At 34.9% G+C, this 19,389-nt stretch overlaps 1 protein-coding gene across 2 annotated transcripts in view; it reads right to left on the bottom strand.

Moving 5' to 3' along the window:
• The window catches only part of LOC145934586 (nephrin), a 223,454-nt gene that overhangs the window by 182,119 nt on the left and 21,946 nt on the right, over nt 1–19,389 (bottom strand). For both annotated transcript variants that reach the window (XM_083035178.1, XM_083035177.1), the window contains exon 2: nt 8,802–9,000. In XM_083035178.1, the coding sequence (XP_082891304.1) occupies nt 8,802–8,919 (118 nt within the window). In that variant the 5' untranslated portion in view covers nt 8,920–9,000. The remainder of the gene's footprint in view (nt 1–8,801; nt 9,001–19,389) is intronic.

The following is a 19,389-nucleotide window of genomic DNA, read 5'->3' as shown; positions in this document are numbered from 1 at the left end:
TTTACGTATCAGTAAGAGAAATAATTTTTCTTTGCGCATACTCAATTGTACTTTAATTTAATATTTAATATATAATTTTAATAGAGAGTTTGCTATATAATATTATATATTGCGTTTACGATTGTCTTCATAATTTTTTTCAAAATTAATATCACGAAATTATTAACAAAATTAAAAATCGCCAAACAGTGCTTTTTTAACGAAAGTGCAAACACGCAATGGAGAATGACGCAATGAAATTTGCTACGGCTTCTGAATCGGAAGTTGAGAGATTGTTTAAATCCAATAGATCACGTTAACGAAATTCTTTGCTCATCCGTGGCTGGTTAACAAGCTTAGTTTAAACACTCGTTAGAGGCGCCTGATCGTCGTTTCGAACAACCGGGCGTGTGCAGCCCTTTCGAGTATAAGACACGCCGCAATCTGTGTTTGTGTGTGTGTGTGTGTGTGTGTGTGTGTGTGTGTGTGTGTGTGTGTGTGTGTGTGTGTGTGTGTGTGTGTGTGTGGCGCAAAAGACCGGTTATGACGGAAACTAGTAGGAAGTGTGTGCCTTGCGACACTGCGAATTTCATTAGATGCTGCCTCAGCGATGGCTAAGGCTGATAATATCATGCGGAAACACGCGTAACGTCGTTTAGAGCGAACCCATTCTAAAACTCGCACCAGTTTACGCAGCCGGGAGAATTCGCATGTGCGTGCGAGCTTGCCGACAAATTTGCGTCTCGCGACTTTAAGTAAATTATCGTGGTCGACAAATCCAACCGCTAATGCGGCTTTTCGCGGTAAATTAGTTTACGCGCGCTTTAAGGTCCACAACTTTTTTCTGACGTTTGCGCATCACGTCAACCTGGCGACACACAACTCGTCGTCGCTGTGGTCAGAAGAGTTTGACGCGCCGATTAAATTAAAACATGATTAACCTATCTACGAGATAATTTCGTTCGAAAACTAATGACGGAAGCGGAAAAGAAATTTTTTTGTTTTTATTTAAAGTACAGTTATAAAAAAGCGATATCCGCGCGCAACTTATTTTCCTATTTAATGCCCTTCCTTTTTAATGCGCTTTAAATGCAAACTTTTTATTCTGAGAAACGTTTCTTGCTTTTATGTCCCTACTGTATAAAATACGAGAAATTTATGGTCCATATGGTACGGAGAACGTTACCAACCTATAGTGTGAAAAATGACGAAAGTCTCCTTACTTCTCGACTCGCCTAGATATCTACGGTCTGAATATATACCCCGTTATGAGAAATATAGAGTGTTGCAAGAAAATATAAAAGTTAGCGGACTCGATGGCTATGTCGATGGCAGAACGAGAATTTATTATCGAAGCGATAGAGAGGGTTTCGCATCGGTATAACTTATTTCGCGGCAAAGCCTCTTGGGTATATATCAATGTTAAATTGGCCGTAATCTTCCGGATTAAATTGGCGTGGCCTTTTTGCTTAGCTGGACTGCACAAATGTACAGGCGGTGTGGACTGAGTCTTTTTATGCGGCAGTTCCAACCACCATTTCCGATTCGCCATTCAAATAGAAAAGTTTAATCTCCTGCGCAAATGTACCGAATGAATACAGCGAGTGAGATGTACGCGAAATCGCTGACGAAGTTACAAACTCGACGATTGCTATTGATAAGTTATAGCTCCACTCGCAAAAATCTCAATTAATCATCTTAATTATTTTGCCTTATTTATATCTCGCACACAATTCCTATTTATTATATATATTTTTTGAAAATTCACCGAGTTATACAAAAAATTATCGTTCTATTTACCTGCGATCTCTTTGTGTTACTCATAGATTTTTACTTTAAAAGGATATATGAAGGCATATAGAGTTTATAAGACAGAATTTTAATCAATTGCAAATAAAGTACTTTTTGAAAATCAAACATTAAATTTGCTAATATTGTAGATGCCAAAATATATATACTTCAATTGTCAAATAAACTGTATCAGATAAAATTTATTCTGTATTAATAAAACACTAATTTAAAATTTGATTACCGAGATATTTGATCTTAAAATAAAAAATATTCTAAAGACAGATTTACGCGCAACCTTTTATTCTTTAAAAAAAAAAACGACTTTAATTTTCAACATGTAATCTGTAATTTGATTCTCTTCTCCCTCTCTCTCCTATGATCGTATAATAGCTATAATTAAAATATTTAAATCAAATATTCAAATATTCAAACATAATATTTAATATTCCAATATTATTTAGATAAAAAAATTATATTATACAAATATTTAAATATTTAGATAAAATATTACTTATTCAATTTATTTGGTCTTTGTCATTATTACTATTACTATAATTAATAAGGATTCTGATAAGGTTTCTAGCGAATTCCCGTTATCAGGCTTTACATCCTCTCATGATGAGCATAAAGCAGCGACAAAGCCAAATATAATTAATACATGTCATTGTATACGATAATTATGTATCCCTGTCATCAATAACACACGAGCCGTACTCCAACAGTAGAATTAGCAACATCATTAACGAAGTGCATCGCTGCGCATCCGCGCCGTTCGTCTCATTATGCTAACGAATTTACAGCCGGTCCATCGACGGCCGTCGGGCTTTTTTCCTCGGTTTCTTTCTCATTCGATTACTCGCCGCGCGAAAGTAAAAAGTTTAATTCCACGCGCGCGCGGGCATGGGCAGCTGTGATGGTGTTCGCACAACTGCAACTGCTGACGAAGTTGCGAGAGCCGGAGAGGCGGAACGACCACCGACTACGACAACGACGACAACGATGCTTCCTGTGTTCCCGCTGAACCGGAACTTCCCGAACACGGGGATAGTGAGCAATAGCGAACCGGAAAGAAACTCGAATAGTTAAACGGATCGATCGCGAGGATATACATTGGGAGAGAAATGGCTGCCATTAATACCGGCGCCTTTAATTAGGGGAGAGCGTGACAAACGTCGGAAATTTTTATCTAAATCGTGCCCGTTCGTCCGCTCGGCGTCCTCGTGGGGACAATTTTTTCGCCGTATTTCACTACCAGACTCTCCGCGAGAAGAGAACCCTTCTCATGCCGCCACGAAGGCGACCACTTAAAGGGTCATGCATTTATCGCGCGGGACCCTGTCGCCTCGACCCAAATTGCGGCACCTACATAGATAAACCGCTCTTTTATCGTCCCTCTCTGTCCGCGCCCGTTTTAATCCGTGAGATTTTCGTATCCGATGTCGAGTCTGCTGAATGAGCCAGAGAAATATATTGAAATCATGTACCGTATCATGCAAAATATATAGAATATTTATCGTAGAGCAAAACACACAGAAACACACTATGCGATAGATTTCTAGTGTAACATCTGTGAAATAAAATTTTTTCGATATTTTTATATTTACGATTCGCCTCTTATCATTGTATTTTTTGCAACATCAACTGTGCCATTTTTTTTATGTATTTGGCACATTTGTTTTTACAACGTTTTTCAAGCATGCATTTTAAACAGAAAAACTGTCAACTGCATATATTATATTATATCACATATTATATTGCATTCGCGCGTTGCTGTATATCGAATACGCAATATGGCACAAAATAAAGAAAAAATTGAAAAAATAAAATATGCTTCAATATTTACTCTATGATTGCAAGGAATTAAGTATTTGAGGAAAATGATGGATGCGTTATTTCATAAAAAAAAGAAAATTAAAATAATAATTATAAGATATAATAGTTTTGCGCATGCAAAACATGATACTTTTAATATACATTATTCAATAGGCCACACATTGTTAAATATCGACCATGGTAAATGACAATACAATACAATATCTACATTCCCGATTTCACACAAAAACAGTACGTTGTTATTGAATAATTTAAATCGTTCTCTATTCAAATCCTATCAAGCCTGTGATAAAAAGAAGCACAGTTGAGTGACACTCAATGAGAAGTAAATTCATTCAAAATAACATTAATGAAAGAACAAATGACGATTAATTAATTCTCAAATAGGAGAAACACTATTAAACTTGAATTTTTCTCCATATTCTCATTAACGTAACGTTTTGAAAAAATGCTATTCTTAGTTTCAATGTATTATTTCAACCGCAAGCAAACGTGAGTTTTAGATCCTAGGTAAAGTACTATGTTTAAAAAAAACCAGTGGCATCATCTGCTGGGCTTCACAAAGGCGCTCTTTATCAAGTTAGCTCTTTTGTGTCACCGTCATGGTAAAAAGTTCTTTCTTAACCGCTTTTTATGAGATGCTGATGAAGCAAAATTTCATTAAAACGATGATAATCGTTAAAACCGCGTTACCGGTTGTCAGACCGTCATAACAAAATGGCTATGCTGTCGCGTTCCTAGGGTGCGCCCTAACAAAGACGTAAAAAGTATTAAAATCTTTCCAAAAGCGCAATTTTCGTTGCAAAGAATATTTAAAGATCTATTTTTCTAAGAGCGCATTTCCTCAAGATTTATTCATTACATTCAATTTCGTCTCGAATAGAATATCAACAATTAATTGTATAGGGAAACAAAGCGCACCGCTATATCTGCTTTTATACCTCTGGCAGCTCTATTCAAACGAATTTGCATGAAAACTCGCCCACCCAGTAATAAGCGCGAATGCACCTCTTAGTTTTTGGCAAAAAACGCCACCTTTCTTTCTCACTATTGATCTCTCCATTCACGTATAAAAAAAAATATTGCAATGAAGCTTATTTCGCGCAAAATATGCAAAATTGAGAAAAACCGAGAGGAATTTTCCGCGAGGCCCTATGCAATATGGCCGTCAGTACATCCAATCCCGAAGGACTCAAGTCCCCCTTCAACGGACTCGTATCTCTTTGCTTATAAAGAGCGCGGAACCCAATAACCGTGAAAGGAGATTAAGCTTAACAAAGTGTCCTTGAGTTTACCAAAGCAACGAGTTTAGTGGAATCCCCAACTCGTTGTCAGGGGTACCCAAGACGGGACTTTGGCAAACTCGCGAACTCGTTAACGAGCGAGAGACGCCCGTTGACCGCGGTGACCTCGATTTGCGAACCGAACGGCGCGACGCATTTTTGCAACTCTGAGCGCCGAGCTCTTAATCGAGTAAGTTCCGCACCCGAGAGTCAAACTATGAAAATGAGATCTCGTATCGCTGTGTTATAAAATTCACTAGCTTCGAGAACAAAACTATATCTTCTCCTTGTGCTTAAAAGAGAAAAAAAAGTTTCGAGGCGTGAATAGTTTTTTGTCTAAAAGCAAAATAAAGAGGGAGCCATCTTCGTAATTTCATTCAAAATAGACTTTGTTTAAACATAATTATTAAATAATTTATATATATATTTATTAAACCATGTTTTTTTTTAATAACGCATGAAATCATTCATCAAAAGTTTTAAAAATATATATTAAAAATCTAATTATTATTCTTTTTTTTTCCCCTCTTTCTCCCGAAAGCACTAAAAGATCATCGGTTCCGAGATCACGGTGAAATATCCAGAGGAGGACAACGAAGTTCGCGAATCACGATGAGCTACCATCTGAAAACTTTTTAACGAGTTCAGGATTTCGCACTCTTGCGCGTTGTGGTTTTAACTTCAAAAATTGTCGAGCTCATCGCTATATAAAGCTCAGTGTGTGTGCCGGACTCTCGTCAACGAGATTACCGTTAACCCGTAACTTCGGCGAGGTAGTCTCGAGTTGTTCCACCCGAAACTCGCTTCTTGTTGGTGAGAATAACTCCTGTGGGCTCGATTTCGCAACAAGGTTACCGTTAACCCTATAGTAGTTAACCGACGAGGTAAACCGATTGCGGTCGAAATCTTTTTTTCTCTCGCGCCGCGAATTTAATATATTTCTATTAATTTTTGATTGTTATTATTCCATGCCTTTTTTTCTAGTAGTGCTTTGCAATCTGTCGTTCGCCACATGTAAACATGTTCTATTATAATCTAAGAGGAAAAAGATAGCGAGTTCCATTACAGTTTGTAATACAATTACATTTTGTTGCAACACAAACTTTATAAAAAGATTACGGAACTTGTCATTTTTTATATATATATTTAATTTTGAAAATTATCTATTCCCATGATTTTTTTCGAATTTCTAAACTAATATTCTTTTATCTCAGGTGCAAAATTGCGAACAATACTTATTGTAATATTGTAAACTTATTGTAATATTTGAGATACAATAAAAATTTATTATGTTCTAAATATACTTCGCGAGAATGACTTTCCTGCATATTACACGAGTTTTCCAGTAGCATACTCGACAGGGAAGGCATCGTGTAAAGCGTACGTTCAGACATACATGGGACTGGAATGCGAATCGACCCGCCCGTCGTTACTGACCTACACAACGCGACGTTATACAAACAGAAAGCACGTAATGCCTGTAGCAGAGCAAACACTTCCCCAAGAATGTACAAAATTCACCAAATTCACTAACAAAGTTCGTATCTGCGAGATAAGAGAAAAAGTATATAAGAGCATACAGTGCTACAAGATCTTAGATTTCGTTTAACTGTGATGCTACTTATCTGTAACTATCTAACAATATACAATTGTGTGAAAATTCTTGCATTATCAATTTTAGATTCTATTTTCACCTTATTTAAGAATTATGCATATTACTGCACGAAATAATTAAATCTTTATGACTTCCTCGATTTGATCTCATTTTAAACATGGAATATATATAGACAATAAAACTGTATTTTTGAAAGTGCGGAAAGGTAATTATACGAAATTTAATGCCGCATAATGGAATGCATTTAACGCGATAGAACCAAGCAAAAAATTAATTCCCGCAAAAAATTGCATAAAAGTTTCCATTGACATTCGTGCGAGCAATCGCGCGCGATGATAAATTTTTCCCAAGGAAAGTTGATGGTTTTATCGTGCATAAAAAAGATTTCCTTCTCACCAAAAGATATATTCGGCAAGAAAGCACTGCGCATCACATATATGCCGTTACACGAAATACGTGCTTCGTTGCATCTACACGTTTCGCACGTGCATCGAGAAATCTTTTACTGCGCGAAAACTCATGTAGAGTTTTAGCATATAGAGACAGAAAAGAAGAGAATGAGCGCGAAAGCGAAAGTGAGAGCGAGAGAGAGGGGGGGGGGGAGATGAGACATACACACACACACACACAACTCCAATTTCCATATTATAATTAATTTCTCACTTAGCCGGTGGGCTGCATTAATTATATGTCCCCGGCCAACGCTCAGGTTATTCATACATATCTAATTAGTTTGGCCTCGTGCGGAGAACTTATAGAGTGCGCCAAGCTTTTCCCGTATAAACTTCCAACGACCAGTCGACGTGCGACGTCCCATAACTCGTCGGTGTTGCTTTCATTCTGACTAATTATTTTATGAACTTTATTAAAGAACTCTAAAATCCTTTCGAGTTGAAAGAACTCAGTTAAACATGGGTTTCGCACGCGAACATATACAAGAACAGATGCGAAATAAAACTTATGTAATACTTCGAAATTAAACTTATGTAATACTTGCAAAAATACTAAGAATAAGTAAACATAATTGAAATAAAACAAGCAGACGGTCTTTCTTTTTCGTTCGATCAAAATACAAAGCTCAAAGATATACGAAATGGCAGATACAAGCCAAAACGGATAAGAAGACAGGATATAAAAGGCCGCTTAATATAATATCGATAAAAAAATCCATAAAAATTCATAGAACTCAAAGCAAATTGATAGCTGCGCGTTCCAGAGAACGCGCAGCATAAAACGAGAGATGGAAAGTTATCCCATCTTCCCTTTCCCCTTTCCCTCCTTTCCATCACTCCAAAGGAAGATGTCACTCGTGTGTCGACAGGATCATCAAACTTCTCGATAAAACTCCGCGAGAGTAAAGCGTAGAAATTTTAAAGGGACCGGGTCTCTCGCTGCACGATCTTCGCAACTTTCGCCATCGAATCTCGCTGCGGACCGGTCGGTACCGGTAATTGCGATCTCGATATGTTTCGAAGAACTTCATCGTCGAAGTTAGCACGCGGATCGGGGAGGCTCTCTCGACCCCTTTCTCCCTCTTTTTGCCCCGTTCCTTCTTCATCGGCTTTGAACGTTAATCTTGATATCCGTCCCGCCGGCAAACTGTACGCGAATAAATTCGGGAAAAAGTTTTGCGCGCGCACCCACGGCAATTTGCGCGAGTAGTTTGCCCTCGCGATTTCGCCGTCGTATGAACGGTTTTCGGGACGGCCGATTTGCACAACACGACCGGCAAAAGGAGGATTCTTGTATGTTTCCCGTGGCCATTTTAACAAATTGTTTCTCTGGCGCTCTATACATATATAAATCGCTCCACATATGTATATGTACATATCTGTGCGAGAGTGTGGGAAGAAATGCATTACGTTCGTTTACTAACAGCGAATGCAGCGGAAGTGTGCTTTTGCGCTTCCCAACAGACCGGAAATGTTTGAATTTCTCTCCGATTACTCGAATTTACGAATCCATCCGCTCTAATATTCGCTCGGATATTAAACCATCGTGTTTTTTTTTCAAGCTCTATATTGAGCTAAAGCCGAACTGTAACTAGACTAGTTGACAGACTTGTATTTGTCAATATCCATCCGACCATTACTCACTCGAATAAAGTAACTCGCAACTCGGCCAAACTATTAAGTATATGTATTCTAAATAAATGGTTTGCGCCAACATCGACGCGTTGACACAAGTCAAACAATAAATTACTTTGTTATCACGTACCAAGCAAATTTTACATTTATTTATTACGAGCTTAAACAATAATTGAATTAAATAATGAATCTGTAGAATATTTATGTACTCACTCGGATGGTCAGGTTCGTCGCTATTCGCACCTTCGTCGAAAGAAGTAGTTCCTTTCGACTGCGCACTGGCGAGCATCGATATCTTGATGCATGTCACCACTATCAATATCCGCAACATACTGACGAACGTCTCTTTAGCGATTTCACCCTCGAACCATTCTAATGTGGTTCGCGTCTCGTTCGACTCTCAGACAATATCCTGCCAACAAACAATTAATTTTTGTCAATAAGAGAAGAAAGAAAAAGAAAATATATAAAATTTATTTAAAAAATATTTTTCCTTCGCATCTTTGTACATGTCATGCATAATTTATTTATGTAATGCAAGTTTTAAATCTCTCCCTTCTTTCTTTAATTAAAGTTATAAAAAAATACTACAATAAAAAATAACTGGATTTTACATTAAACATTTTTTTCCATTATTACTTCTGTTTCTTAGAATAGAAAAGATATGGTTTATATTGTGCTGTTTTTTACAGTTCAAGAAAAATAGATTTTATGACGTTAAAGCTGTGAAATTGCGCGTTTTTTGTTGGATGACGTTTTACTCGAATCGTTTTCAGTACAATTTCGCGATACCGTTGACAGGTGTAACTGGCATTTAACAGCAGTTGCCACGTTTGATAAGGTATGACGCGTGATGCGTTTATTGTTAATTTCACTGCCGCGTTTGATGCGTACATTCTACGGTATCAGGTTAACAGTGATCGACTTATCAGAATGAACTGATACAAAGCCAAAGTCGATCGATCAAATCCAAATAATACAGCGTCCATCAAAAACGCCGCCGAATATTTTGTCCTTTTCGAAAATTTGCACAATCGATGAAAAGTTGTAACGAGTTGCTCGAAATTGCTATAAATATGATTCAAAAATTCTCGACTTATCTCTCAATGCTTCCGACTAATAAATTCTAACTTTAACAAAATTTACTTTACGATTATATTGTTTACATATATATATCACGATTTTTAAAAAAGTAAATTTACATACATAGAAACTTGCGACGGACTAACAATAAGATAGATATTCCGTTGCGTGGTATCAGTTTTACATCAACAAAATATTTGTTTACAAATTTAATTTTTTTTCCGATACACACATTTTTGAGATTGAAGGTATCATATAACTTTAAAAAAATCGAAAAAGTTAACTCGAACAAAAAAATACTCATGTATATGGATCAAACTGTCCCACATGTGTATATTAAATTTTTTCGCAATTTTTTAGAGTTGCCAAACTTCTCTCCGGAATCGCATTTCGATAATCCAACGAGAAGGAAATTTTTTTTATACTCCGCGTTTTATTCTCCCCGATATTGTCAAAATCCGATCGTCAAAAAGACACGTCATTGCAAAAAGGTGGAATATAATAGGATTTCTATAGAATTCGGGGGAAAAAAAAGCAAACGGATGTGTGTGCGATTGATCGTAAGATATCGATCGATTATTACGGAGAATTGTCCGCATCTCGCAATACATTTTTCTTGATGATAGATTTTCCGCGCATCGCTGAACATAGGATCGCGAATACGAAAGTAATGATGGCGCACGAAAAGAAAAATGCTTCGGGTCTTTCGAAGCTCTATACGTTCGTACTGTGAAACTCGTGGGAAATCTACGAAACGTGGCAGGTGAATAGTATCCTTTGTGCGGCGACAATGCAAGCTTATTCGCGTGGGGCCTCGTAGATCAGTTTATCGAGGCAACATTTCGCCGTTCCGATTATTACGTCATCATTATTCCACAGCTATCATTATTCATGAATTATTCTGTGCATTGAGATAAATCAAACATTACCACAATCGAAACTTACGCGATTTCCACACGTGGAAAAATTTTGTTTCATGAAATAAAAATTTGCAGCGTAAATTTGTAAGGTAATAAATTCAAAACACAGTTAATTGGTTTACATAGACAGACGTAAAGCAATAAATCAAATATTGCCGTTTCCATCTGGTGCAAAAATGCTTCCTAGTAATAAAAGAATAATATATTTCATAAAATAACAATCAGTTAAATAAATTTGCAAAGTGACAAATGCACGACACATTTATTGTATGCTAAAAATAGATGTACGATGAGAGAAATCAAATATATTTTCACTTGCATATGTAGCATGTGTAACATAAATGTTACTCGACATGAAGAAGATTTATTTCATGAAATAAAAATTTATAAAATACACATTGTCGCAGGAAAAGATTCACGACAAGTTTATTGGGTTCTAGAAATAAATATAAAATAGCAATCTCTCTCTTTGAATGGTATATAAATAACGATATGAATCCATAGAAGATCTACTTGCGCAGTCAAAATTCAAGCGAATATACATTAAAAACAAAATGCGCAAGATAATATCATGATAAATATATATACCAGCAATAATAATGCTTAAGAATTTTTATCTATTCGAGTCTTAAACACAAAATCAGCCAGCCTGTTCTTGCATTCGCACGATCATTCATCAACATTCGTTTGATTTTGAAAGTTTATACGATTTTCATTATATTTTTGGAATCCAATGCCATAATTATTGTATATAATTTTTATCATAGCTCAACTAAATGTCTCTTTTGCAGATTGCATTAAACATTTTATAATACAGAGATTTTTTGTTGAGTCCCATTTAATAATCTCATTACACTTATTAACAATATAACAATAAAGATTAATAAAGTGATATTTGGATGTAGATGTAATTTATCTTACAAATCTCCATTGTTTTACAAATTCGCAAAGACGAGATTGCAAATGTTAATAATGAAACGATTTAAAGGAGTTTCTACAAGAATCAAATAATTGAAAAGTGACCGGATAGAGATGGAGAGGCAAGAAAAATAAAAAAAAGCGAGATTGAATTTTATACGGTCGGTTTAGTCGAAGGGCCGCCGGTCGCCAGATTTAATCGAGAATTCTTTCCCGTCGACGACTCGCTATCCTCGATCCTTATCCACTCTTTCCCACTTTTTGCTCCCTCAACCAAAGAGTAGATCGCGCTACTAGCGCTTCCGGTCATTCCCGGTGAGCTATAAAGCGACCAGCGTAACTGCACCCCTCGAGGGCGAGACGCGAGATCGATGTTTTAGTAAGCGAACTGCGTCACTTCGTCCTTCCGGCGAGTTTTGCAAGCGTAATGATTTCGCAAAAAGAATACGAGATAAATAACATAGACTGTAAAATCGTGTTACGTCTAATCAGGAATGCCATAGATAACGAGATTTACATCCTTTGTGGCTGACACAAGCATCCTGCTTACATTACTACTTATAAATAATCCGCAATGACAGCCGCCGAAATAATTGTCAGATCACATGCACAGCGATTGTATATATGAAATATATTTTATATTTCTAAAGATTTTTTATTTTCAATGAAGTGCAGCAGAATAAAACTTACTATTAAAAAAAATTGTATTGTTCAGGATAATCGTTTCAAAAATAAAATGCATAATTTATTCAATATTACTAGCTAGATACGACTATTTCTATCGATAATTATGTTGGTTATCTAAACACCCCGTTAGCTTTTGCATTATTTGCTCGATTAACTTTCGCGTCTATAACTCACGAAATTTCAATGTGATATTTTTAATATGAAAATCTATCTCGCTTTTCGAGATAAAGCGGCCCTCGGGTAATAATTGAAATTCCTTTCATCTCGAAGCGACTCTCGATGCTTTACCTCTCGTATTTTTACGCCTCGAGCAAAATGAACTTTCTGCTTCCGGTCGAAGAGACGGAAAATGCGACAGCGAGCATTGCCGTCCAAAGTAAATGTATGAATCGATGACTCGAAGGGCGTGTTTATTTCGCCCCGATGGTTTCTACGAGACCAATCGCGCAACGAACGACTGGTAAAAGGTATCGATGTTACCTAGACTCTTGAAAACAATTCTTTTCACGACCACCTTTCTCTGTAATATTATTTCTCAGAATGATTTCTCGGAGAAAACTTGTTGATATTAATACAATAGTAATGAAAATAACATTATTTTTTTACATCCATATATAATAATGATTATGCTTAATAATCATAATTATAATATAATTTTGTTTTAAAGGTTCTATAAATAAGATTTTATATATAAGTAACATTTTTCAAATAATGTTTATTTAATTGAATGTATTAAAAACCTTTTTTTAACAAATTTCTCTTAACACATTTCTCTTATTTTTCAAACCTTCACTAAGTTTTTATCTACAACATTTCTAATAGATTTTATTTGATTTTTGGTTGCTTGTTAGATCTCAATCACACATAATATCAGTTTTATTCAAATGACATTTTAATATAAAAAATGCTATTTTTAATATATTCTTTATTTAAGTATATTTATATATATAATATTCCATAAACAATAAAAACAACACGCCGCAAACAAACCTGATCATTGCAAACTCGATATTTAAAAACTGTTAAAATTGCAATTTTTGCAACAACAGCTTTTTATATTATCACAAACTCGAAAGAAATGTATTACAATTCTCTCTTCAAAGGGGTAATATTAAACTTGTATCAAACAAATAAAATTATTAACTTTTTTAATAATCGAATTGTGCACGATTTTTACTCAATTACAGATTCTTATTGATTTGAAATAACGTACGTGCGCATATCGAGATTCAATAAACATCATCGAAAAAGAAATGACAAAAAGATGAGGTAAGCCCTCGAGATTTGTCTTTGTCACGCACCGCTACATTTGATTTTTTGCCAAGTTATTGTCGTCCGTAAAATTAAAAATTAAGCACGTGCAAGAAATAAGATCGACCGTGGCTATTACACGCGTTGTAGCGCATGCTGATTCACTCTCGTGTATCTATGGCCGAAGGCGAATGATCGTGTAATATGGGTATGCAAGTAATGGAAGCTACACGCGACCCAACGACAGATAGTTAATAATCTCAATAACATGAGTCTACAAACATAGATGCGACCGCGTTGCACACACGTGAATCGCACTATGCAATTGCACTTGACATCACGAACAAATTTGGCCATCGTACGCCTGTTGGCGAAAGCAACATGCACGAGTGAATTTTATGAATCTTTCTTTTGTGAATATTAGAACATTGGAAAATGAATTATATGTATATATACACGCATGCATGCATGTACACACACGCACACACGAGCTTTTATCTTTTTGCGAATGTATCGCGCTGACTATGTATACACCCATCACAACGCGTCTCTCGAATTATTAATAACAAAGTATTCGGCCTTGTCGTTTAGCGCGCCATTGTTGACATGTCGCAGCTCTATTTATCATTCGCGCGCCGATACTCGAACAGGAAAATATATAGATGCGAGATGCTCCATCGACTTTTCGATTATTCAAATAAACATAATTCGGATCGAAATGTACAATATATATACATAATATTTCTATTATTATATCTTTTTTCTCTCCGATAATTTAATAAAATGTTTTATGAATAAAAAGATGTGTCTCTCATAAGAGATATCAATAATTAAAAATATTTAAGATAATTAGTAGAAAATCTAAAATATATAATTTAGCAGTTGCACAGAAACAGGAAAAGTGTGCAATACGCTAAACCTTTTATACTAAAATAAGAATTTAATTAAATAAGTAAACATATACTATAAAAACTTTTATATTACATGAATGTTATGAGAATAATACTTGTTCTCATCTCTCTTTCTCTAATTGTAAAACCATATCCCTAGAATTTACCGCAATATTTAATTTATGATCTTTTATTATGAAATATACTGTTGAGAAAGAATTTTTCTAATATTTTATTTTTTAAATCACACACAATGGAAATAAAATAATTAAATATTTAATAATAACATTTTATTATATGGCTTTGGATTTTTTTAATATTTCATGTTTTATATTTAATATTTAATACCTGCATGTTTTTTCCTTGCGCGTTTCATTCTTTTTTTTTATATAGTTTATTAATTCACAATTATCAATCAAATGCTCAGAAAAGATGAAGCAATGTAAAAACTTCAATTTTCCAAATACAAACACATTTCAAATTTTATCACTCTTTATAATTGATTAAGAAAACACATATATATATGCACACACGAAATATTAAAAATATCAAAAGAGATTTTATGATTAACAAGATATTATTGGATTATTAAATCGTGTCCATATCTGAATAAAATATATATAAAAATTCAACAAATGGTACATTATAGAGATTAAGCATAATAATCTTTTTCAAAGAGCAAAAATATGATATATTTCCCCTAAAAAAAAATTATTAGAGAAATTATAAATTAATTCTTCCTCTCTTTATAAGCCACATACAATTGTCTTCTTTGCCTTATATTTAAAAAATATTGAGCTCTCTCTTATATCTATAATGGTATTGATGAAATAAACTTTTACTTTTAACAAAACGGAAGATATATTAATAAATTGAGACTTTTCGTTAAAACGAAATCTCATAATGTTCCAGTTAGACAAGGAAACGGCGGATAATTCGATTTCTAACGATCGGATATTGGCGTGAATCGAAACGAGCACGCGGACATTCTGCCGACATCGCGGAACACGTACACGTACATAAACGCTGTTTGTTCTTACCGGCCATTTTCTCTATCGGAGGGCGCACTCGAAGCGTATGTCGGAAAGTGGTTACAGCCCGTGTTGGTACGGCCGGCTACGGAAAGGAGAGTTGTCCCACCGACGTGTTCCACATCGTGCCGAACCATCGTGCTACAACCACTACGTGACAAGAGATTCGTTCCAAGAAAAAGGGTGCACGTCGCAAGACAATGACCATTTTACGAAAATCGTGATTCTTGTGATAAGACAATATTTTTCCTGCACCTAAAATCGAATGTCGAAGAAACCTGAGCAAATTCTCTTTGTCTATAAAAAAAACTGTTGAAGAACTTCAAAACTCTCGTTAGAGAACATGTTGAAAAGAAACTCGGGATAATATATTTCAATTCTATAATTTTAAGAGTTCTATTATCGGCTTATCTACACATCTTATATTATACTAATTTATATTAATTAATATTGGAGTAAAGAAGAATTTAGAATATCTGATGTCAATATATAACATCATATATTCTTCTTTCCATCTTTCTATTCTAAATCATGGCAATATAACTGTGTTAGCTTTAAAATATAAAATGCGAAGTAGCCTTGAAAGCTTTAGCAACAAGATATAAAAAAAGAATAACGTTATCACAATTATTTTCCATCTGCGAATAAAATAATGCTTGCCTGATTTATCTTATCGTTAAACCAAAGACACAATTATTTTCTTACATGTATATAACTCATAAAATCCTATGTGCCACCCACAGAAGCTCGAATTGACTCGAAAGGGGATCGAAAGTTTCCGGCTAATATCATGACGTCGAATTAGCGCGAAGAATAATGGGACCTGGAGTGAACTGGAAGAATGACTACCTTAGGAAGTTCCGATAGACGAGATATGGAGGAGCTCCGGGGTCGCTTCTGGGCTTTTCACGGAGCTCTTAAACAGCCATTAACCGAGCTCGAGCTCGAAAGAGCGACCATGAAGACCGATGGAGAATTTCGCGAGACTAGCCTGACAGACATCAAAGATGAACGCATTTGGCGACAACGAGCGGATAGAACTGACGGACAATGTTAAGTAGCAAATTAACGCATGATTTTTATACGGAACGGAATAAGAGCAATCCTCATCCTCTACATTTCGATGGATCAATGTTATTATTTTATTGATTATTCGATTCTCTCTTATAATTTTCGACATAGTTGAAACGAAACATGCGAGCTTGACGAAGCAACAAAAAGCAAACAGTTTACTGCTCTCTGTTTATAGATGTAAATTTAGAGATTAAACATTTACAACAACATTACATACAAAACGAGAGAAATCATGCAAATAATATTAAGAAAATGTAATTTATTATCATGTTACGTGTTTATATTATCACGTTACACGTAATAGCGTTAATATTGCTCCTATCCATTTTAATTTATCTATATAAATTATTCTTTAATGTGTGTCACATTTAGATTATAATTAAATTTCATCGATGAAAAAATATAAAACAAAATATAAACACGTATTACAAAAATATGAAAATAATATTCCATACATTTTTCCGTGTTTAGAGCTATCTAGCAGCTTAGCAGAGAAACTTTCGCAAACAGAAGATATTGCAACAACAAGCACGACGTCTTCGACATCTCGAAGTAGCGCGGAAATAGGGATCTAACAAGTTTTCACGAAACACGAATAGACGACAGGCGAGCCCGTTCACGAAACTGAAGCAACGAATTTGTCGAAAGCTCGCTCGCAAACGAAACACGCTCTCGGAATTTTAGGTCAATCGCTCGCGCAACTTCTTCCTCGAATAAACGTGCCAGTTCCTCTTACGAATAGTATGTTGTTCCCCGTTTGTTCCCCAAATGTGTCTCCGCGGGAGATTCTATTAGTTTATGGCGCGCGGGCCGCTTAATTTGCCTTAAGTGCGCGGCTCCCCGATGAAAACGCACCTCTCTTCTTCTTTTTTTTTTATTCTTTTTCGCTACACCGCGCCGCACGTTGTATCGCGGAAGTTTCGAATAGGCAGTTAGCTTGTATTTTCGTTGGTAATGTTTTGCAAATTCACGAGCAGAAAGAGCTCTCTCTCTCTCTCTCTCTCTCTCTTAGAGCGTTGCTCGTTCGACGAGAAGTTGCATCTCGATGTTTAGCTGTTGTTCAAACAACGCGAACAAAAAAAACTGAGACTTTAACACAATATCGCTGCTAAAAGGGTCAATGTTTGTTGTCACATCGACAATGCTAATGAGCGTGAATTATTTAACTGAAAAAAACATTGATTTTCTTACTTGGATGAATTACTGCATAATTGTTATTTTAAAAAATAGCTTTAAAATATATGGGGGAAAAAAAACAATAAAATGTGAATATTCTCTTGACAATCAAAAGACCGATTGTTGATATAAAATCAAAATACATTATTTACATTTTTATCCATGATCCTATCTTGTATGCTTTACGGATCGACGCATAAATCATCGAATAATGACTGATTGTCGTGATGATTAACTTCATGTTTCATTGGTCGTTAATCAAAATGCATTTTTTGTTCACAAGTTTTCACATGTATTCAATCCCGCGGGATTATTCGTACAATGCAATTGTTAGATAGATATGCGCCAATAAATAAACAGTAAAAGAAACTTTAGAAATTTTCACTATAATGAAAGCTGCATGTATTATTGTATTGACAAAAATTAATTTATTATTGCTAACATGTATAAAATAACTGAGTTTTAACAGTGTTTCTTTAATAAAAAAAATCATTGTTTTTATAATTTTTCTAAATTAAATTTTCTAAATGTACTTTTCTATTTCTCATTTATTCATATTTAAAATTAATTTGATATGGTCACTTTTTCAATCAAGCTCATCAAATTATCAAAAAATTTTATTTTTCAGCTATAATTGAACAAATTATGTCACTATACATAATAATGACAAAAATTCGTGATATATAAAAACAATGAAAAAACTATAAAATTTCTTGACATTATAAAGTAAAATGATAAAAAATTTTTGATAAATAAAAAACACAAGTGGATTTTAGTGAATTTAAAATCTATAGTATCGAATATACAACATCAATCGAAAACGATCAATCAGAAAACTAACAAAAACTATTTATTTTATTTGAGCGCAATCCTATCGCAATTGTGAAGGGCATATTGTTTTATTTGCATACGTTTATGAAAAACCAGCTATCACGTTTTGCAGCAATCATTCAGAGGAATTGGACAACAACCGAAGGGAAGCATTCACCTTTTTGGCTGTTAATATTTTATCGGATTCGGAATGGAAAATGCTTTTGCGGCTCACCATTGACGCATTCTCTGTCAATATAATTTCGACGACGGCTTATTGGCGCTGGCAGTACGCTATGTATTTGATTTTCTGCGGTGGCTGTTATTTAACTTTCGTAATATTGCAACGGGGAACACACTAAATGCACAATGTCCAATATATTTACAAGTTCGGCGTTTTTTTTTCTGGACCGCGCTTATTTCTTCGTAACGTATATGTCATAACTTTATTCAATGACGAAAAAGCCTGCTGGCAATTGCATTGAATTGTATTGTATTATTATAATACACTGAAATATTTGTAAATTGGGCAATAAATGAATATGCCAATAAAAATCAATAATTTGTCATAAATTGCAACATATCTAAACCCTGTTGCTGACTTAATCATCTCACAGTACCTAAGTATATCGATACGATCGATTAAATCTTGTATCGGATATCGACAGGATGTAGGTTTATCATCGCGTCACTTATCGATAACTTAAGCAACACGCTAGCAACCGCCCCTTGGCTAAACCGCTAACCTAAACCGCTGAGCGAACTCTTGCGTCGATACAATGTTAATATGACAAGCATGTGATCATTGTTTATTAATAATTAATTGAAGAATTCAAGAAAAGATCTATTATTTTATTAATTCCTTTTGGCAAAATAGAGCAAAATAATATATATTAAATTAAATAAATATAAATTAAAATAGATAAAATAAGTTATAATGCTAAAAAGATTTAAATAAAAA

The sequence above is a fragment of the Prenolepis imparis genome, unplaced genomic scaffold, assembly GCF_030444845.1.
Source record: "Prenolepis imparis isolate NDT839.2.m4 unplaced genomic scaffold, iyPreImpa1.0 SCAF_3, whole genome shotgun sequence".
Classification (NCBI taxonomy): Eukaryota; Metazoa; Arthropoda; class Insecta; order Hymenoptera; family Formicidae; genus Prenolepis; species Prenolepis imparis.
The sequence above is the reverse complement of the archived record's forward strand: the minus strand, read 5'-3'. Positions and strand labels throughout refer to the sequence as shown.